At 35.0% G+C, this 23,634-nt stretch overlaps 1 protein-coding gene across 13 annotated transcripts in view; it reads left to right on the top strand.

The window, feature by feature from the left end:
- Window positions 1-23,634, top strand: part of LCORL (ligand dependent nuclear receptor corepressor like) — a 167,334-nt gene that overhangs the window by 22,471 nt on the left and 121,229 nt on the right. For 9 of the 13 annotated variants that reach the window (XM_026514491.4, XM_026514500.4, XM_026514501.4 and 6 more), the window contains exon 2: window positions 23,008-23,073. The exons of 2 other annotated variants lie outside the window; for them this stretch is intronic. In XM_026514491.4, coding sequence (XP_026370276.2) covers window positions 23,008-23,073 — 66 coding nt within the window. Of the gene's footprint in view, window positions 1-7,025; window positions 12,109-23,007; window positions 23,074-23,634 lie in introns of those variants that run through there. 2 more of the 13 variants (XM_044389741.3, XM_044389743.3) reach the window with 1 other exon arrangement.

The following is a 23,634-nucleotide window of genomic DNA, read 5'->3' as shown; positions in this document are numbered from 1 at the left end:
CCTCTGCTATGAGCCTGCCTCTTCCTCTCCCACTCCCCCTGCTTATGTTCTCTCTCTCGCTGGCTGTCTCTATCTCTGTCAAATACATACATAAAATCTTAAAAAAAAAAAAAAAAAGCCAGATGCTTAACCATTTGAGCCATCCAGGTGCCCCCAACTACATTTTACTATTATTTTTAAAGATTTTATTTGTTTATTTGACAGTGTGAGCACAAGACGGGAAGCAGCAGAGGGAGAGAGAGAGGGAGAAGCAAGACTCCCTGCTGAGCAGGGAGCCCGATGTGGGACTCCATTCCAGGACCCTGGGATCATGACCTGAGCCAAAGGCAGATGCTTAAGCGACTGAGCCACCTAGGCGCCCCTCAACTACATTTTATTAGACGAATCACGATGACAGATCCTGGGGATAATACAACAGAGGCAGTAATGTTGTTCCTGTTGTCAAGGAGCTAAACATTCTAGCTCCCTTCCTCAACAACAACAAAAAGAAAAAGAAAGAAATGTCTCAAATTGGGTTGTGAACATACTTGAAGACTGGTGCTGATAAAATTCTGACAAATAAGATTGAAAAGACTTTGATACCATTTAGACAGTACTTATATACCAACTCTATGTATTTTATACATGAACAAACTGCTGCTTAATATTGGTTACTCAGCTAGTTGTAAAGCTGAAAGAAAATGTTTTAGGTTAGTTTGGAAGACAGGATACTTAAAAGATGAACAAAGATTATGGGGGAAAAGGATTTCAGATAGACAACATGTACAAAAAGCTCAGGTGTGTAAACATAGTAAGTTGTTCCGTATAAGTGACATGTAATTTAATTATGATGAAGTTATGTAAAATGAGGTGGGAGAATAGGTAGAGATTAGATCAGAGAAGGCCATGTATGCTATTTTAGAACATGTATGAGTCATCCTGTAAGGAATAGGGACCAAAGAATTTTAAGTGGAATTTTTTTTTTTTTTAAAGATTTGATTTTATTTATTCGACAGAGATAGAGACAGCCAGCGAGAGAGGGAAACAAGCAGGGGGAGTGGAAGAGGAAGCAGCAGGCTCATAGCAGAGGAGCCTGATGTGGGGCTCGATCCCAGATCAAGGGGATCACGCCCTGAGCCGAAGGCAGACGCTTAACCGCTGTGCCACCCAGGCGCCCCTTTAAGTAGAATTAATAAAGTCTTACGCTGTTTTAAATGATGAAAGTTGATTAGAATAATGATCCTGATATCTATTATTAAGAGTAATCAGAGAGTTACTCCAGTAAACTTCACATTTTCTGTATTGCTGAGAATAATGTTCGATAGAGGTGAATCTTTAAGGTAACAGAGTTTCACTGGAATTATAAAATTTTTTTCGATTTGTGAACTGTATCAGGCCTCCAAAAATTTAGAGTGTAATATTATATATATCCAAGTACCTTCCATCTTAAAGAAATAAAACATGACAGATGAAATTGAAATTCTCATCTATCGTTGGCCTGTCCCATTCCCTTTCCTTCATCCTGGACGTATATATTTTTCTCTTGCTTCTTTAAAGCATTCATAGTCTACTTTCTACAAATGATTTCAAAGTGAGAGTCAGATATACTTTATGTAATAAGGTGTCTTTTGTAAAAGTTGCACATTGAATTTTTCTGTGCTGGATTATTTTAAATGCTCCACAAACCTTATTTAAATTATTATAAGTTTCTTCCTAGAGCATGTTATTACCCCCTATTTTGTCTTTTCATTTGTATGTAAATCTAGTTGTTTCACCTATTAGTCTTGTTTAAAATCAGACATTGGTGCTATAAATTATGAATGTTCTAGCATTATAACTCTATAAAAATAATTTACAAACTTAGTAAAAGATAAAGGCAAATAATATGGACACAGAGTGGTCAGAATGTATTTCCTGAGTTTGTCCATATATACTCAAGTAGGAGTAAAGTCTATCTCAGATACTTGTGTGTATTTCTAGTTTGTGAATAGTGTTTAGCTTTCGTTTATTGCTTTACATTTCACTAAAAATTCTATACAAATTGACTCTGTACCTGGGGTGTGAGTTTTATTAATTGTTTGATTATAAGTAAATCTTCAACATACGAAGTGTTGATAATATTCCAAGTCTTACAGAAGAAAGATTAGTGATTTAGGTAAGTTAGGTCATTTGTCCAAGATCATAAAGCTGATACGATGGGAAATCTGGGACTCCAGCCTGGATCTTACCTCCATATCCGTGATCATCCTGTATTTATGAGAGGGCAAAACTGACTCAGATATAAAAATCAGGGAATGCTAATGGTTTTAATGAGAGGATGAGATCAGTTTCCCCAGCAGTGACTAACAAGCATTTAAATTCTGTGAAATAATTATTGTAGCATCAAATCAACTGTGTTTAAACCTCGTACAGTGTAACTGTTTTGTACATGTACTTATCCCTCAGTAATTCTTTATGACTACTTTGATTTACACTTGTTGCATAAATGTAAATCAGAGAAAGAGGTGGATAATTAAGATAGTCTTTGGGTTTTTGTCTTTTAGTTTATATTCAGACATACTGACCCAGTTTTCCTAACCCTTTTCAAAACCCAGTTTTGAACCAGCCTTGGCACTATTGACATTTTGGGCTGGACAGTTCCTGTTGTGGAGTTTTGTCCTGTGTGTTGTAGAATATTTAGCAGCATCCTTGATTTTAGTAGAAACCAGTAGTTCCAATTACATGCTCATGTTTGGAGGTTACAAGACCTTGTAATAGAGACATGTTTATTAATAGAGGCACCACAATCCTTAAGTTATAGTAGAAAATATATTTGACATATGCTTACAGAAAGAAAAATAGTAAGACGCAGCTTAAGAAAGAGGCAGTGGATGGGGGTGCCTGGGTGGCACAGCGGTTAAGCAACTGCCTTAGGTTCAGGGTGTGATCTCGGCGTTCTGGGATCGAGCCCCACATCAGGCTCCTCTGCTATGAGCCTGCTTCTTCCTCTCCCACTTCCCCTGCTTGTGTTCCCTCTCTCGCTGGCTGTCTCTATCTCTGTCGAATAAATAAATAAAATCTTAAAAAAAAAAAAAAAGAGGCAGTGGGTTACATTGAAACTAGTGTCTTAGGTTCTAAGAAGTAGAAAAAGCACTAAACTAAGCAAGACAAATATCAGTATTTCTTCTTAGAACAAGATAGGATATAAATAAATAAATGGCTGTGAATTTCAGAAAGAATCTTAATGTAAAGAAAGATAATTACTAAGAACTGGTAGTTTTTACCTTGTAATTGGTCTGTGTTCTAAAAGTTCTTTTGAGAATAAATGTCTTTGGTCTCAGGGTTAAATTTTTTCCTCAAACATTTATTCAACAAATATTTGAGTGCCTTATGTGGGCCAGACACTGGGGCTAGCATAGCAAGCAAGATGACATGGTACTTTACTTCTTGGAGCTTTTAAAATTTCATGGATTTATCAAATAAAAATATCAAAGATTTATTTATGTGAATTTTTTCCCTGTTACTCGCCTTCTCCCAGTTGGAGTTGAAGGCAGAATACTTGTCTCTTCTTACTTACCAGTGTATTGCCAACTTCTAGAACACCTGGTTCATGTGTAAATATTTGGTAAATGAATAATTGGTTACTTGGGAAGAGACATTTTAAAAATTACACATGATTAATTAGAATTGTGATAAGTGCTCCAAAGGGAATAATACAGATATCATGTAATACGAAGCATGAAACAATAGATCTAGTGTAGTCTAAAGCTAGATTAGTTTAGACAAAGCTTTAAATTGAGTCAGTGAGTATTTTTCTCCAGCATTACTGAGATATAATTGGCAAATAAAATTGTATATTTTAAAGTATACATTGTGATGATTTGAGGAATATATACTTTGTGCAATGATTACCATAATAGAGTTAACACATCATTACCTCACATAGTTCCCTTTTTTGTGTGTATATGATGAAAAAGCTTAAAATCTACTCTTAGCAAATTTCCAGTACACAACACAGTATTACTATGTTCTTGATTAGATCTCAGAGTTTATTCATCTTTTAACTGAAGGCTTGTTCTCCTTGACCAGCATCTCTCCATCTTCCCCCACCTCCCAGCCCCTGGTAACCACCATTCTACTGTTTTTAGGAGTTTAACTTTTTTTTTTTTTTTGGTAAGTTTCCACATAAAAGTGAGATCAGATTGTACAGGTTTGTCTTTCTCTGTCTGGCTAATTTCATTTAGCATAATGTCCTTTAGATTTATCCATGTTGTTGCTAAGGGCAAGGTTTCTTCCTCCGTTGTCTGTATGTACCACATCTTCTTTATCCATTCATTCATTGAAGGACACTTAGGTTGTTTCTGTGTCTTAGCTATTGTAAATAATATGAAGTGGGGGGGGGCAGATATCTCTTCAACATAGTGATTTTGTTTCCTTCAGATATATAGCCAGAAGTGAAATTGCTGGATCATATGGTAATTCCATTTTTAATGTTTCAGGAAACCTTTATACTGGTTTCTGTAGTGGCTGCACCAATTTACATTTCCAACAATAGTGCACAAGGGTTTCCTTTACTGCACTTCCTCACCGGGGCTTGGTATCTCTTATCTTTTTGATTACAGCAGTCCTAACCAGTGTGAGGTGATAGGTCATTGTGCTTTGATACGCATTTCCCTGATTAGTGATGTTGAGTACCTTTTCATGTACCTATTGGCCATTTGTATGTCTTCTCTGGAAGAATGTCTACTCAGTTCCTCTCCCCATTTTTAATTGGATTGTTTTTTGCTGTTCAATTGTGTGAGTTCTTTATATATTTTAGATATTAACCCCTTATCTTATGAAACTGGATTCCTTGGTTTGTAAATACTTTCTATTGGTTGTCTTTTCATTTTGTTGGTCATTTCCTTTGCTGTGCAGAAGCTTTTTAGTTTGATCTAGTTTTAGTTTTAGTTTGATCATGTTTACTTTTACTTTTGTTGCCAGTGCTTTTGGTATCATATAAAAAAAAATCATTGCCAAGACTAATGTCAGGGAGTACTTTCCCTGTTTTCTTCTAGGAGTTTTATGGTTTTAGTGATTCTTAATACCAAGATTTTAAGAATTAGTAGGAGTTATTCAGACATGTTTTGGGGGTAAGACTGGGGGGTTGGAATGTATTGTAGGTTGAAGAAACAGCTTTGTGTGAATGCGGGAGGTGGGATATAATGTAGGATTTTTTAGGGCTTGAGAGTTGGCAGAGGTAGGGGGAGATGGGGGGTAGCATGGTACTGGATGGTATATTGACTTCGTTTATGTGTACTGAAATACTGAACATTTGTAGTAAAAAAATAATAACATTACAGTATTAGCAATTAAATAGAAAAAAGCTTTTAAGTGGTAATTTAAAAAATTTTTATTCTGATACTTGAGGAAAGTCTGTTTTAATTAATTAGAAAATGGGACTCCCATCTTCCATCTATGTACTGATGACCTCTAAGTCTATGTTTCTGCCTCTGGATGTTTTTGTTTGATTTATGCTCACATATCCAAGTAAGCATATCCAAAAATGGACTTTTTTCATATCTACCAATTATGCAAAACAAAACCAAAACAAAACCGCTTCATGGATTTCCTGTCTCAGTGAATGTTTATTCACTCAATTTCTCAAGCCAGAATTCTTAATTCCACTCAGCCTCACCTTAAAATAATGAAGCTATGTCACCATTTAATTATTATTTTCACTTAATTGTATTATGTCACTCAGAACTGTCATCTTTCTCTTAGGTAAACTTCTGCCTAAACTTAGGTTTTTGTTTTTTTCTCTGCTGTATTTCTGCAAGTTTTCTAGCCATCTATCTTTATTCTTTTCCCATTTAGTCTATATGCCACCTGCCTCTTGAGTGATCTTTTCTGAATGTAAAGCTAATCCTGTCTCTTGACTACTTAAAGACCTAGCATGGCTTATTCTGACTTTCAAGGTAAAAATTAACTACTTGGCAAAATGCACTAGGCCTTTCAGGATCCACGTTATGTTCATCTCTCCAGCCTTTTATATTTGCCTTTTCTTCACATCATTCTTTATTTTTGCCATAGTTTTTCAATTTCTAGGCATAGCTGTTTAAATTTAAATTAATTAAAACTAAATAAAAATTTTAAATCTGTTCCTCAACTCCTGTATTGGACAGCACAGATATAGAACATCTCTATCATTATGTAACAGTTCTATTGGAGTGCTGTTCTTGAGTATATTAAGCTCTCTATTCCCCATATCTTTATGTACGCTAATCTCCTTTTCTATATGTGTAATGTGCCCTTCCTTGTTTTGCCAACTAACTCTCTTTTTCCGTTAAGACTCAGTTTGGGTGTCACCCATTTCTGGAAAACCTTACCTGACACCATCTTTTTCTATCTCCTCCAATGCCAAAGTCTGAATTCTTGCCTTTTGCCTTAATGTCTATTGTATTTAAATCCATGAATCAGAGTTTAGTTGTAAGATTCTAGCCGATAGCAAGTACTGAAATTTTGGGTAAACTATAGTTTTACTCAGGATAGCTTTATGTTGAGTGTAGTGCATGGATTTACCACCATGGAAGTACAGATACACTTAAATGGATTTATCATCTGAGTACTGACCAAAGAAGCATTTCATTAAATAATTGTGACCTTAGGAAAAGACAGTTTGTATGTTATATAGGTTGAAGTTACTAGACTTGCTACATTTAATAAGATTTAAAACATAGAATAGAATCTTGCAACTCTACAATCTGTCTAAAGGTAATTACAGATAGAAAGCATTATAATCAGGTGTGTTTTCATTACAAAAATATAGTATTAGGTTTGTAGCCCTGAGGTTAACTTTAATAATAGCATTATGATAAGCAGAGTGGGGAATGAAGAAATCATCAGCGTAGTACCTACCCTCAAGTTTATAATATGGTTACTTATCAGCAAGTTTTACCTCTGTTCTATTTGTTACCCACTACTTCCTGTATCTCACGATCTCTTGGTGTATTTCACTTCGTAATCTTAGGGTTTTTGTTTTTTTTTTTTTTAAGGTAGTTTCTCTGTGTATACTCTGTATCGTGCTTTTGCTTTCAAATCATTATTCTATCCCATAGAGAAGGCTCTTTATCTTTGAGGATCATGGGATTTTTGGTATATCATGAACATGTGGGAAGCTAAGTTACCTTTCACATCACTGATGACTTTGACATCTAATTCTTAGTCTTTCATCTTTACTTTAAACCCTAACATCATTTGTGGTTGACTTTATTGTTCTTAAGGATACCCCATTAAACCGTGTAACCTCACAGTTCATTTAATTCTCAGTAACGACCTTCACCTTTCTCTGCTTTAAATCTCTTATGCTATTTTTTAAAAATTTAGCTAGGTTTATTAAAATATAATTTACAGAGAACAGTTTTATGAATTTTGATACACAAGCAGTTCGGTAACCAACTCTTCAACAATCAAGATATAGAGCAGTTCTGTCAACCCAGAAGTTCTTTTTTTTTAAAGATTATTTATTTATTTATTTATTTATTTATTTATTTATTTATTTTAGAGAAAGAGCACAAGCAGGAAGGGCAGAGAAAGGAGGAGAGAAAATCTCAAGCAGACTCTACCCTGCGCTGAGTGGGGAGGCCGATGTGGGGCTTGATCTTACGACCCTGACTATGCCACCCATGCACCCCATCCCCAGAAGTTTTTTTGTGCTCCTTGGTAGTCATCTCCTTACCTATACTCTGGCACTGGCAACCATTGATCTGCTTTTTGACCCTACCGTTTTGCTTTTTTTCCAGAGTGTTATATAAATGGACTCACAGTATGTACTTTTGAGTCTGGCTTCCTTCACTTAACAATATGCGTTTGAGATATAGCCATATTGTTGCATGTGTCAGTAGTTTGTTCCTTTTGCTGAGTAGTATTTCATTGTACCATGGTTTATCCATTCAACAGTTGAAGAACATTGGGTTGTTTCCAGGGTTGGTAATTGTGAATGAAGCCCCATGAACACTTGTGTACAGGTTTTTATGTAAATGTAGTTTTTGTTTCTCTTGGGTAAATGTCTAGGAGTGGGATTGTGGATCATGTGGTAGTATATGTTTAACTTACTAGAAATTGTCAAACTGTTTTCTAAAATTGTGCCATTTTACATTCCTGCCAGCAATTTATGAGAAATCTAGTTGCTGTACATCCTTACCAGCATGTGGTATTAGCAGTTTCTTTTTAGCCATTCTAATTGGTGTGTAGTGATCTTTTATTGGCATTTTGATTTGCATGTCAATGATAAATGATGTTGGGTACTTCTTCATGTGCTTATTTGCCATCCGTATGTCTTTGGCGATCCTGTTTAAATCTTCTATCCTGTTTAAAAAAAAATTGAGTGTTTTCTTATTGTGTTTTGAGAGTTCTTTATTTAGTCTAGATACTAGTCTGTTATCAGTTAGTGATTTGCAAAAATTTTATTTATGCTATTAACCAGCATAACTACTATCAGTTGGGTGATTTGCAAAAATTTTATTTGTGCTTTTAACCAGCATCACTACTATTTTTACTTTAGGTAGTTGATCATCTTTTAGAATTATTGGAAATGGGAAAATTATCTTTTATATTACCTTTAACTTAACAATTTTTGAGGAATCTTCATTTTTTTTTTGATATAGCACCAATGGTCTGTATTTCTTCTGCTTGAATAATTTCATTTAATATTTCTTGTATTGCGGGTCTTCTGATAAGTAATTTTCTCAGTGTTTTTTTTTTGTTTTTTTTTTTTTGATGGGCGAGTCTGAAATGTCTTTATTTCACCTTCATTTTTGAAAGATATCTTTACTGAGTATAGAATTCTGGGTTGATAGTTTCTTTTAGTACTTAAAAATGTCACTCCATTGTCTTCTGGCTTGCACAGTTTTGGATGGGAAATGTGCTATAATTCTTATCCTTGTTCTTGTATATGTAATTCAGAGTATTACCAATCCTGTTGAACATTAACTGGAGGCCTTAACCAAAGCAATAGAATTAGGGGTGAAGAAAAGCACAATGATTTGAAAAAGGAATTATATTTGTGGCTTTCCACATGTATTTGTATGGAAAAATGTAAGAGAGACAATAGATATATTATTAAAACGGGTAGAGGAGTTTAGCAAGTTTACTGGTTTTATGTTGCCATATCCATTGGGTATACCAAAAAGAAATTTTTTTTTTAATTAAAATTTTTGGTCTCCATAAAAACCATAAGGTAAGCAAGAATAATGTCAACAAATTATATGTTACAGTTTTTTAAGAAAATAAATGTTATTAAGAATATTTTTTAAAACCCTTGTAATGCTTAACAACCATTGTGGTATTTGCTTATTAGTAGACAGAAAGATTAATGGTGAGCCTAAAAACAGATCCACAAATAAAAGTTGATAAACTGGATTTAATCAAAGTTACAAACCTTTGTGCTTCAAAAGACATCATCAAAAAAGTGGAAAGAGCCCACAGAGTGGAGAAAATATTTGCAGATAAATTATGTGTCTGATAAATGACCTATTTCCATAAGAACTTCAACAACTCAATAATGAAAAGACAGATAACCCAGTTATAATGTAAGGAAAGGCTTTGAGTAGACTTTTTTTACTGAAGAACATATACAAATTACCAATAAGCACATAAACAGTTAAACGTTATTAGTCATGAGGAAAATGAGATACCACTTCATACTTACTAGAGTGGCTATAATAAAAAAGACAAGTGTTGGTAAGAATGTAGAGAAATCACTGGTGGGAGTATAAAATGGTCCCGCTACTTTGGAAGACAGCTTGGTAATTTCTTTCTTTTTTTTTCATTTTAGTAATTTCTTAAAATGTTAAACATAAAATTATCATATGACCTAGCAATTCCAGTTCTATTTCTGTGTACCAACCCAGTAGAAATGAAAATATGTGTCTACACTTTGGACACAAATGTTCATAGCAGCGTTATTGACAGTGGCCAGAAAGTGGAAACAACCCAAAGTTCTATAAGCTGATAAATGGATATACAGTTGTAGTGAAATACTAATATATGCTACAACATTGATGAATCTGAAAGACATTATACTCAATGAAAGAAGCCAGACACACAAAAAAGCACATATTACATGACTTTGTTTATATGAAATATCCAGAAAAGGCAAATCTGTAGAGACAAAAAGTGGATTAATAGGTACTTAGGGCTGGAGTAGGAAGGAGGTGACTCTTAAGTGGGTACAATATTTCTTTTGGAGGTGATGGAATGTTCTAAAATTAGATTGTGGTGATGATTATACAGCTCTATATTAAAATCACGAAATTGTATATTTACAATGAATAAATTTTATGGTGGTAAATTATATCTCAATAAAGCTATTAATTAAAAAAATATAGACTTATGTTTTGGGACTTCAGGGACATAAAGGAAGCCTTACTAATCATTTGAGATATTTTTATTTATTTGTTTTTAAATTTTATTTTTAAAAAAATTTTTAGAGAGCCTGAGTGGAAGGAGGGGCAGAGGGAGAGGGAGAGAAAGAATCTTAAGCAGACCCCATGCTGAGCATGGAGCCTGATGTGGGACTTGATCCTAGGACCCTGAGATCATGATCTGAGCTGAAATCAAGAGTTGGATGCTTAACGGACTGAGCCACCCAGGTGCCCCTCATTTGAGATAGTGTAATGTTTGGGATACAGTTGGGGTTCTATATTAGACTCTTGCTAGAAAATGAATTCTGATGGATTTAAGAACTACATATATAAAGCAAAACTTCAGAATTTTATAATACACATGTAAAATAATTATCTTTGTCAAAAAAAAAATTTTTTTTTTAAAGATTTTATTTATTTATTTAACACAGATAGAGACGGCCAGCGAGAGAGGGAACACAAGCAGGGGGAGTGGGAGAGGAAGAAGCAGGCTCGTAGCGGAGGAGCCTGATGTGGGGCTCGATCCCATAACGCCGGGATCACGCCCTGAGCCGAAGGCAGACGCTTAACGGCTGTGCCACCCAGGCGCCCCCCAAAAATTTTTTTATCCAAGAAACAATTTGCAGGCCATAAAACAAGATACACACAAAAAAGTATGCTATATTAAAATAAAACAAACTTCGGTATGAGAGAATGAAATGAAAAGTCAAGCCATAGTTGGGGGATGGATACAGTTCATGAAATTGACAATTATCATCAGAATGCATAAAACTGTGACTGAATTTTTAAAAGGCCAACAATCATTTGAAAAGTGGCAAAAGGGCAATTGGAACATAGAACATTTCAAAATATGCTAAACCTCAGTAATAACTAAGAAACTGCAAATTAAAATGATAGATGATTTCATTTTAATGTGTTTGACAAATATAAATTCTGATAATACCAAGTTTGGGTTATTTGGGGGAAAATAGGAACTCTTAGACATTGCTGATAGACTTATAAAATAATCATATAATGCAATATCTGGTAAAGTTGAAAATGTGCATACCTTAGGACCATGTAATTCCGCTTATAGATTTCTGTACAGAAGAAACTAACACTTGGACAGGATGACACATTTATCAAGAATTTTAATACACCATTGTTCATAATAACAAAAAAGTGAAAAGTCACACAGCTCTCAATAGAGAAATGGATAAACTGCATGTATTTATATAAATGAACTCTATATTATAGTCAAACTGAATGCACAAGGAATTTTGGTCTTTTGGTAAGGTTGATCTCAGTTATGTAGATAAATCTTTCTGCTGAAAGCAGTGAAAAAAATGTTAGATTTAAAAAAAATTAGAGCTGGAAAGACAGTTGGGAATACCTAGGCTAATGTTAGAGGTAAGTAGAAAGTAAGAGGCAAAAGCTGCTTAAACTTGAAGTCCTTTGTTAATATTGTTTATTTGTGTTTTCCTGGCTAACTAGGCAAAAGGATCAAAATTCAAGCCTTAGGGCTTGTCCAAGGGAGACATTCTTATAGGAGATCCTCTGCAAACTAAGCCAGACTTCAAAAGGCCATGCCTTCAGGGTAAAAGCAACCAGATCTAAAATCATCCTTCCTCTCTGCAGTTCCAAAACGTTGCCTGATGAGCAGAGCAGGAAAAGGAAGAAGTAAAAGGAGAAAAATACCTGAGATTGAATTTGTCACAGACTGGCCTTCTAGCACATCTATATCCTGACAATCAAGGAACCTCAGGCTGTAATATTGGTTTGAAGTGTTACTATGGTCTGAATTTTTGTGTTCCCCTAAAATTCCTGTGTTGAAAATTTAATGCTCAAAGCAATGATATTAGGAGGTGGGACCTTCTAGATGTGATTAGATCATGAGGGTGCAACTTTCATGGGATCGGGATTAGTAGGATTAGTACCCTTTTAAAGGTGACCCCAGAGAGCTAGCTCACCCTTTTCCACTATGTGAGGACACATAGAGAATTTGGCATTCTGTAACCCAGATGAGAGCCTTCACCAGAATCTGACCATGCTGGCACTCTGATCTTGGATTTATAGCCTCCAGAACTGTGAGAAATAAATGTTTGCTGTTTATAAGCTACTCAGTTTCTGTTATTTTGTTATAACCACCTGAATGGACTAAGAAGCATGTATTAGTTTCCTACTGTTGTTGTAACAGATTAACCCAGATTTAGTGGCTTAAGGTAACACTAACTTCTTATCTTACAATTCTGAGGGTCAGAAGTCTGAAGTGGGCCTCACTGGGCTAAAATCAAGTTGGCAGTGCTGTACTCCTTTATGAAAGGTTCAGGGCAGCATACATTTTCTTCTGTTTTCCAACTTTTAGAGGTTGCCAGCACTCTGTGGCTTGTGGCTCCTTTCTGTCTTCAAAGCCAGCATTGACCAGTTGAGTCTTTCTAATGATGCCATCTCATTCTGACTCTTCTGCCTTTCTCTTCCCGTTTTAAAGATTTTTGTGATTATAGTGGGTCCACCAGTATGATCTTATTATAAGATCAACTAATTAGCAACCTTAAACTCACCTGTATCTTTAATGCCTTCTTGCCATGTAACATAATTTATTCATGGGTAGTGGCTATTGGAACATGAACATTTCTGTGAGGCCATTCATTCTACCTACCACAAGATGGTTTCTAACTGATGGTGCCTTTAGGTGCCTTCAGGAAGCAAACAGTGAGCATCTTTGGAGGAGGGTACATCCATTCTAGGCCTTGGAATTTTTAATCTTTTGAGGACAGAACCCAGTAAGTACTGAATTAAGTGCACAAAGAAACAGGCAAGATGAGCAAGAACCGTGAGACATCAGAACACCCTTATACGCAATAAGATATTGTGATGAGCAGATACTGATTTTTAAAATGGTCATGCTTCCCATATTTGAAAAAATGACAGACCTAAATATTTTCTAGGAATGGGGAGCTATAAAAAAAGATGTTAAATATTTGAAAAAGAACAAAATAAAATTTATGTAAATTATTAAACTAACAAGTCAGCAGATGAACTTCTAACTCTAACCATGAAGAAATAAGAGGGTTTGGATTTATCGTCTGGTGTAGACAGCTCAGAAACTGGAGTGTATATTTAAAAGAAATTTGTTTCAGCATTGGAAAACAGGTAGCATAAGACTGTGGTCCCTGAGAAAAATGAAATTAATGATAGAGGCTCTATGATCACTCCACCATTTTGCTTGGAGGCAAGATGATCCCAGAAAGAGCCCAGTAGTCTCACTGACTTGAGACGACAGAGATCAGCATTCAGAGTATTTTAAGTGGCTAGAATTTGTGGGGGCATAGTGCCAGAAAAGTGGGAGTTCATAGAAAAAGATCTCAAGGAACCAGCACATGTTACCCTCGAATCTTTGGAAACCAGTTAATGCATATGTAGGACAGACATCCACAAGAGCTGATAAATAACACTTTTAGGAAAGAATGATACCAGTGAGTTGTAATCTGAACAGTTGCTAGAACTCTCACAGGGCTGGGAGTCATTCAGGTTCCCACCAACTAGAGTAAGAGCAATCATGGAATTACAAGAGTTATTCAGTGGAGATCCATGAAAGCTAAACATAGTAGTGGGAAGATTTTTGTGCTTTTGTTCTAGATACCTTTTTCTAAAAGCCCCAAAATTATCTTCAAGTATTTTTAACTTTTTGAATAAACAAAGTATGACACTCTTTAAAAGAAAAAAAAAAAATCCAGCACTCACAATGTAAAATTCATAATGTTTGGCATCCACATAAAATTACTAAATGTGCAAAAACAGGAAAATGTATCTCATCATCAGGAGAAATATCAGTTAATAGAATTAAACTAGAAATAATAGATAATGAAATTGGCAGATAAGGATGTTTAAAACTGCTATTAAAATTTGTTCAGTGTACTCAAGGACCAAGGGATAACATAAACATAATGAAGAAGGAAATGGAGAATGTAAAAAGGAAAGAAATGGTTCAACAAATAGTGCTGGATCAAGTAAATGTCAATATAGAACAAAAAAATATCAACCCTATCACATCATTCACAAAGAATAATCAAAATGGACTGTAGACCTAAATGTAAAACTTCAATATCTAAAACTTTTAAGAGAAAACCTTTGTAGCCCTGTAGCAGCGCTAAAAATCTAAAGAGGAATAGATAATAAACTAATGGTGGCAATAAAATAGAAAATTAAAAATTCTTATTTAACCTAAAAGAATATTGTGGGAGGTGAGAATGGGAGGAAGGAACATATAATAGATGTGACAAATCAAAAACAGGTAACAAGATGGGAGATATAAACCCAGCTATATTGATAATTAAATATTAATGGTCCAAACATTTCAATTAAAAAGTAGAGATTTACAAACTGGATAAAAATGGAAGATTCAGCTGTGTCTTGGCCACAAGAAACTCAATGTAAGTATAAAGACATGGGTTAAAAGTTAGAGGATGGAAAAGAGGTAACAAAAATGCCAATCATAAAAAAGTTGGTGTGGCTGATACATCAGACACAGTGGACTTTAAGGAATAGGGCTTTAAAACAGAGTAAAGAGGGAAAAAAAATTTTTTTAAAGATTTTATTTATTTATTTGACAGAGAGAGAGACAGCCAGTGAGAGAGGGAACACAAGCAGGGGGAGTAGGAGAGGAAGAAGCAGGCTCCCAGCAGAGGAGCCTGACGTGGGGCTCGATCCCAGAATGCTGGGATCACGCCCTGAGCCGAAGGCAGACGCTTAACGACTGCGCCACCCAGGCACCCCCAAGAGGAAAATTTTTTAATGATGATGAGATCAAGTCACAAAGGAAACCTAATAAAAAATATATGCACCTAATATCAGAGCTTCCAAATAAATGAAGCAAAAGCTGACAGAACCTAAAGGAGAAAAATCGAAAATGTAGAATACTTAAAAAAGCAAAGGATTACAGAAGACGTAAAGAACACTATCAGTCAGCTAGGCTTAACTGGCATTTATGGTACAATCTACCCAGTAGCTGCAGATACACATTCTTTTCAAGTGTACATGGAATATTCACCAACATACATCATATGCTACTTGTAAATAAAACCTCAGTAAATTTAAAATGATTGTAATCTTACAAAATATATTTTGTGATCACAGGGATTCAATCAGATTTAGTAACAAAGATTTCTGGAAAATGACCAAATATTTGGAAATTAACACATTTATAGCCTATGTGTAAGAGAAGACATAAGGGAAATTGCAAACATTTTGAACTGAATGAAAGTAGAAAGACAGTTTATCAGAATTTATGAGATGGAGCTAAAGTGAATACAGAGAAACTTATAGTTTAATGCTTTTATTAGAAAAGGACGATGGATAAAATCAATGATCTAAGTTTCTACCTGGAAAACTTAGAAAAATATGTGCAAATGAAACAAAAAATAATTAGAAGGAAGAATGTAATGAAGGTAGGGTAGAAATCAAAATCAAAGAAATGGATGGACAGTTAAGAAAATCATTGAAACCATAAGTGGTATTTTGCAAAGATCAATAAAATTGCTAAAATTTTGTCTGGACTGATCATTGAAAAAGGAGAGGAGATACTTAAACCAGTAATAGGAATGAAAGGGGGCTATCACTACAGATTCTACAGACATTAAAGGGTAATAAAATCTTTCGAACAACTTTATGCAAATAAATACTATAAGATATGAGTGGCCAAAAGTGACTCAGTTAAAAATTAGTAACCTGAATATTTTATATTGATTTTAAAAACCCAATTCAGGGGCGCCTGGGTGGCTCAGTCTTTAAGTGTCTGCCTTTGGCTCAGGTCGTGATCCCAGGTCCTGAAATTGAGCCCCACATCATTGGGCACCCTGCTCAGCGGAAAGCCTGCTTCTCCCTCTCACTTCCCCTGCTGGTGTTCCCTCTCTCGCTGTGTCTCTCTCTGTCCAATAAATAAATAAAATCTTAAAAAAAACCCCAATGCATAACTTAAAACCTTAACATAAAACTCCAGGTCTGGTTTATAGTTAATGAATAAATACTAAAATACACAAACTCAGAAAATAGAGAAGAATAGCTCACTTCTCAATTTGCTTTATGAGGCCAGCTTTACCCTGTTACAATAACAAAATAGAGACATTTCAATGGAAAGGATGCTAACAGTCGTTAGTCATCAAGGAATTGGAAATTACAACCGCTTTGAGATACCCATACACATTCATTAGAGTGCTGAAGTTAAAAAGATTGACAGTATTAATATGTTGATAAGCTCTGGTGCAACCGATCTCTTGCATATTACTGGTGGGAATGTAAAAGACTACAGCCATTTTGCCTGGGTGGCACAGTCGTTAAGCGTCTGCCTTCGGCTCAGGGCGTGATCCCAGCGTTCTGGGATTGAGCCCCACATCAGGCTCCTCCGCTGGGAGCCTGCTTCTCCCTCTCCCATTCCCCCTGCTTGTGTTCCCTCTCTCGCTGGCTGTCTCTGTCAAGTAAATGAATAAAATCTTAAAAAAAAAAAATTTTAACAACAAACCAAAACAACTCTACCACTAAACCCAGCAATAGCACTCTTAGATATTTATTAAAGAGAAGTGATAACATATTTATAAAGACTTATACATGCATGTACTTATCAGCTTTATTTATAATATCCACACATTCTAAACAGCCCAAATATCCATCAACATGAGAATTGGTAAACAATTTGTCATATATCCATATAAGGGAATACATCTCCACAATTAAAAGGAAAGTACTACTGATAAGCGTAACAACATGATGCATCTCACAGTTTGCTGATTAAAGAAGCGAGACACAAAAGAGTGTATGTTTTGTGATTCCATTTAGATGCAGCTCTAGAAAAGACAAATCTAGTTTATAATGACAGAAAATAGAGTTTTTCTTAGGGCTTTGAGTTGTCATGCAGTTTACTCAAAATGGCACAAGGGTACCATTTGAGCTGATGGAAGTAATTCTGTCTTGATTGTGTTCTTGAGTAAATGAAAGTATGCATTTGTCAAAACTTATTGAAACTTTATTTTTAAAATGCGTACATGATTTTGTATGAAAATTATGTCTTTAAAGTTGACTTTAAAAAATCAGAGGATGACAGGACGCCTGGGTGGCTCAGTTGGTTAAGTGTCTGCCTTTGGCTAACGTAATGAGCCAAGGGTCCTGGGATCAAGTTCCGCATTGGGCTCCCTGCTCAGCTGGGAGCCTGCTTCTCCCTCTGCCTACTGTTCCCTCCTGCTTGTGCTTGCTCACTCTCTCTCTTTCTGACAAATGAATAAATAAAATCTTTAAAAAAAAAATCAGAGGATGTATTTGTCAGCTGATTGTACAATAAAGGGAATTTGTGAAATGGAATATATAGAGAGTAGAAGAAATTAACCAGAATGCAGTTAAAAGAGAAAGAGATGTAGAATACAGAAGAGAGTAACATAGAGTATATAGTGAGGACGACTTAGACACTTTTATTCAGAGTTTTATGAAGGGTGTTACCAGCAACAGATGCTCAGTAAAGGCATTACTTTACGCAGAAGGAAAGTATTCCAAGGTGGGTGCTCTGAGGTATGCTAAGTAATGAAGAGCAAAGACAGTGGTAAATATGTGTCTAAACATAATAGAACATAATGCTTAGTAAAGTACACAGAACAGTAGCATAAATAGGAGGAGGTCTGAGTCCTGCAATGGTGGGTAAAGATTTTGATTAACTTTAGACTTATATCTTAATTTTAGGGCTAACCTCAGAAAGCATAGAAATAAAGGACATAATTTTCATACTGAGAGGGAAGAGCAAATGGAATGAAAAATAGTCAATTCCAAAATTTGCAAGAAAGGAGAGAAACAGAACCACGGAACAGACACAAATAGGATAAAAGTAGATAAAAAATGTAAACCCAAACAGAGACGCCTGGGTGGCTCAGTCAGTTAAGTAGCTGCCTTCGGCTCAGGTCATGATCCCAGACTGAGTCACACATCGGTCTCCCTGCTCAGCGGGGAGCCTGCTTCTCCCTCTGCCTGCCGCTCCCCCTCCTTGCGTGTGTGCGCTTGCTCTCTCTTTCTGACAAATTAATAAATACAAACCTTAAAAAAAAATATATATTGGTAACTCTTAACCCAGGTCATGATCCTGGGACTGAGTCACACATCGGTCTCCCTGCTCAGCGGGGAGCCTGCTTCTCCCTCTGCCTGCCACTCCCCCTCCTTGCTTGTGTGCGCTTGCTCTCTCTTTCTGACAAATTAATAAATACAAATCTTAAAAAAAAAACAAATATATTGGTAACTCTTAAATTTAAGTTACTAAATTCTGACAAAATATCAGTGTTATTTTATTTGTCAGAGTGTTTTTAAAAGATATCCCACATTAACAATGCAGAAAAATTATAAAGAAATAATTAAAGAAGACATATCATAGAAACAATAACAAAAATGTTTTATAGCTGTATAATATTAGACCATATAGTGTAATGAAAAATCATTGCTAGAAATAAAATAAGTCACTTCATAATTGGATAAAGTTCTGCTCACGAGGAACCTATAACAATTACAAAATTATAAACAATAATATAGCTTCAAAAATACATAAAGCAGAAGTTCAAAGAAATAGAGAAAAATACATAAAGCAGAAGTTCAAAGAAATAGAGAAAGTCACGGTTTTATGGAAGATTTTAGATACTTTTCTCAACAATTGGTAGAAGAGATGTTAAATAACAAAAATGAATAAGGATAATTTAAAGAGCACAGGTAACATGTTAACCTAATGAACAAATAAAGACTGCTGTATCCAATAGTTTTAGAGTCCATGTTCTTTTCAAGTATATGCAGAGAATTTTCAGAAGTTGTCTATATCGGGGCGCCTGAGTGGCACAGTGGCTAAGCGTCTGCCTTCGGCTCAGGGCATGATCCCGGCGTTATGGGATCGAGCCCCACATCAGGCTCCTCCGCTATGAGCCTGCTTCTTCCTTTCCCACTCCCCCTGCTTGTGTTCCCTCTCTCACTGGCTGTTTCTCTCTCTGTCAAATAAATAAATAAAATCTTAAAAAAAAAAAAAAAGTTGTCTATATCAACCATAAAAACAATCTCAGGAAATTTCGATGGCTTGAAGTTATATTGGGCATTTTCTTCAGATCAGTTAAAAAAATAGGCTTCCAAAAACCATGAATCCCAAAAGGAGTCGTAATGGAAATTGGGAAATAATTTAACCAAATGATGAGAAAATATTCTGTATCAAAAGTTGTAGAATATAGCTTAATGGAGTATTTAGATGGAAATTCATAGCTTTAAATATATAAGTTAGGAAAGAAGAACAGCTGATAGTTAATGAGATAAACATCCATTTCAAAAAGGAAAAATAAGAGCTAAATAAACTCAAAATAGAGAGCATGAAGAAATAAAGGCAGGAGCAGAAATTAATGGGTAAAAAAACATACATGCAAAAAAGAAGATCAAGGAATCAAAAAAAACATTCTTTTTAAATTAAAAAAATTGAAAACTTTTAATGAACTTTATTAAGAAAAAAGAGAAAGTATAAATAACCAAAATAAGGAATGAAAAGTGAAAAGGACACGACTGCTGATGCTGTTGACGTTAGATAGATAAAAGAATTAAATGAAACATTTTATGCAAATAGAGAAATATAGTTGAAATTGACAGCTAACATAAGAAATAGAATACCTGAGTAGTCCTATGACAGTTAAATAAATTTGGTAATAAGCCTGTTTAGAAAGACTTGATTTCCAGGTGGCATCCCTGGCATATTCTACCAAATATTAAAGCAAGACACCCTACATTTTTTCATTTTTCCCAGGTGGTAAAGGAAAAGAACATTACCATTCATTTTTTGAGGGCAGCACAGCATTAATATCAGAACTTGCTAAGTGCAAAAGAAATTTACAGACCAGTTTCGTTGGTGACCATTGATGCAGAAATTTTAGAGGAACTGTGAGGACAGGAAACCCAGCAAAAATACCTCATGATAATGTTGGCTTTTCCTAGGAATGGAAAAAGGTTGGTTTAACATATATTAAGAGATAAAGAAAAATGACACAGTTATCTCAGATGAAAAATAACTTTGATAAAATTCATCATCTGTTGACTGTAGTAAAAACCCCCTTGCAAGCTAGATGTAGAAGGAACTTCCTTAATGTGATAAGTGGTGTTTATTTTATTTTATTTTTTTAAGATTTATTTATTTTAGAGAGAGGGAGAGAGACACACACACACAGACACACACACGTGCACATGCAAGTGGGGGAGGGGCAGAGGGAGAGAGAATCTCCAGCAGATCCCCGCTAAGCACGGAGCTCAGCATGGGGCTTGATCCCACAATCATGACATTATGCCCTGAGCCGAAATCAAGAGTCGGATATTTAACCAACCAACTGAGCCACCCAGATGTCCCAAGTGATGTTTAACAGGATATAGCAAGCATTATATTTAATGACGAAACTTTGAATGCTTTCCCATTTAGATTGGGCGTAAGTAGTTAAGCTTAAAAATAAAACTGCCAGTTATTTTACCAGCAAAAGATGGATTTATTCAGGAATAGCAGAGAATTGCCATCCTGGACAAGCAAGCTATGACAAAACCATGGGCAAGTCCCCTGGGGGGACTTTCTAGAGAAAAGGAGGGAAGATGGGTGGTGGGCTCTTATAAACAAAAGTCCACTGGAACAAACTGGGCATTCAGAGTATAGTGGCCTTTCATTGGTGGAGTTGTGACAGTCTCTCATTGGCTGAACTGCTGCCAGGAGAGGAGGAAAGCCTCTTTTCCTCCTTCTGGGATAGTCAAGTAGTCTCCACATGCTAAGTCCCTCTCTTCCTTTGGGTCTGCAATTGACGACTAGTGGTAGGATGTAAGAGCTCCCCCTGCTGGCCTCCCGACTCCAAAAATGAGATTTCCTTTTATTAATTTTCACAAAGTCAAGGATGTCTGCTCTCATCACTAATTTTCAGCAGCATAATAATGGAGGTCCTAGCCAAGGCAGTAAGGCAAGAACAGGAAAAAAGAAAGCAGCAAGGATTGGAAAGGAAAAAAACAAAACTACCATTATCAATAGATGATATTTTTGTGTACACAAAGAATATCCAGATAAATTATTATAGAGAATTTAGCAATGTTGCTAGATACAGAGTCAGTATACAAACACCAATTATGTTTCTATTAACCTACAAGAAACAAAACTTTTAATTAAAAAGATACCATTTACAGTAGCACTAACACTATGTACTGTGAATAAATCTGAACAGGATATATGTAAGTCCTTGCTCTTATTTGGGGAGGAGCTGAGAGGCCCAGTAGAACAGAAGTGTAAGTCCTTATTTGCCTTCTTTTCAGACTTAAATCTAGAAAATGTGCAGCATTTAAATTCATTAGGCTTATATGGGAGGGTATGATATATTGTCCAATATAACACAGAATAACATCTTAAAATAGTTGTTTACAATATTTTTGGAGCACATTGATAAATAGAATATCTTAGTAATAGAGATTTGGGGCTCTTTCGGTCTGAGTCTTTACCTAATATGAAAGTCTTTTATGTAGTTTTCTTGAAAGCTCTCTCTGATGATTCATTCACTTTTCTGCCTGTAATTTCCACTCATAGGAACTAGTACTGAATCATTTCACGAAGATTTTAACAACTACATATTTACTAATGATAACTACGTTATTTTGTCAAATCTAAGACATCATTGATTTTAAGTTGCATCATTTCTTCACATTCTACTAAATGAAAAAATGTTGCCACTCTTTGGCTATAACACCATTGATATGCATCTTGATTTCAAAGATGTTAAAATGTTTATTAAAGCATTTTATGATTTATGAAACATTTCTATAGAAGTATTTCCATTGTTTTACAATTTAGGAATACCACTGAAAAAAAAATCTACTTCACCTTTCATTTTTCGTACCTAACATACTACCTTTTTTTTTTCTTCCCTAACTTAAGCACTCTTAAATTCATTCCTTTTTTTGGTTTCCTTTTCTGCCATCCTGGTCATTTTTCTTGGGATGCCTGTTACTTCATCAGTAAACTGATTAAAATTGAATAAGATACAGGCTTCAAAAAGAAAGTTCTAAAATATTAAAATCAGTATGTCCAGAAGGTAGAATACTCTTGCAAATTCATGATTCTTGTTAACTTGACAAGATTTTCAGGATTATTTTCCTTAAAACAAGGTAGTCCATAGCCATGAACAAATTGTGTTTTAATTTTTATAAGCTCATTGGTTTAAATTTTGTACATCATACTTTTCACAGCAAGATTTTCTCCCTATTGAAACTCATTCTTGTAACCTTACATTAACATTTTTTGTTACAGATATAAACTGGAACATAATACATGTCTTTTTTCATTCTTCTCCTCTACAAAATTATTACCAAAAATATCTGCTATAATTTTTCAACCTTGGAATATTTCTAAATAACAAAGATGTTTCGTTGTTTTAGTAGTGAATACTTACATTTGGATATTTTAAATTCTTCACAGTCACATAATTCCTGACAGTCTTTGTGTGACTGTTTACAGTTTGTGTAGTGCCTAGTTCAGCTTAAAGGAAAAATGGCACCTCATAGTTAAATTTATAATTTTCTAATTCATTTGGGTTTATGTTTTTTGATTATTATAAAATTTAACTTTTCCAGTAGGTTATATACTTTTCTCTCTTTTACAATACAGGTTTTGAGAGTATTTTAGAAGGGCTTTATGGACCACGGCTACGAAGAGACCTCAGTTTATTTGAAGGTAATGCTTTTTAAATTTTATTTTAAAATTGTGACTTTCTGTCCCATTTAACAAATGAAAAATGGTTGTTCTGTGCTAACTTTACATTAAACAAGAATTTGTGGTCTTGCTTAATTAGTATTTTAAATAAAGTGATCCAAATATTGTTTTTGTTATTACACAACGTTGTCATAATCTTTTAAAAAAATTTAGTACGCTGATCAAAATGGAAAGTGAAGCTTGTTTTTGGCTTAATGTTGAAATTTAATTTTTATTATATATTACATACCCTCACTTATTCTTAAAGAAGATTTCAAAGGGTTCAATTAAGTAAATATTTCCTGTTGCTCATGACACAGGCAGCCTGGAAATCAGATTGTCGCTCTGAGAAATCCCACCATGTGTGTTCAGAGTTTTATATTTATGTATAATAATACTGTTTGTCATTTATTAGCCACTTCTTTCAAATGCTGTAGCATAAATCCTAGTGGAAGATTTTGATTTGTGATATAGTTGCTGTGATACCATAGTTTAGTTGTTTTATTGCTTGTTTGGAAATGTAGAGCAGTAGGAGAACGCTTT

This window comes from Ursus arctos, unplaced genomic scaffold (genome assembly GCF_023065955.2).
Source record: "Ursus arctos isolate Adak ecotype North America unplaced genomic scaffold, UrsArc2.0 scaffold_9, whole genome shotgun sequence".
NCBI classification, from domain to species: Eukaryota; Metazoa; Chordata; class Mammalia; order Carnivora; family Ursidae; genus Ursus; species Ursus arctos.
Note: the sequence above shows the minus strand (reverse complement) of the source record. Positions and strands in the feature narration are given on the sequence as shown.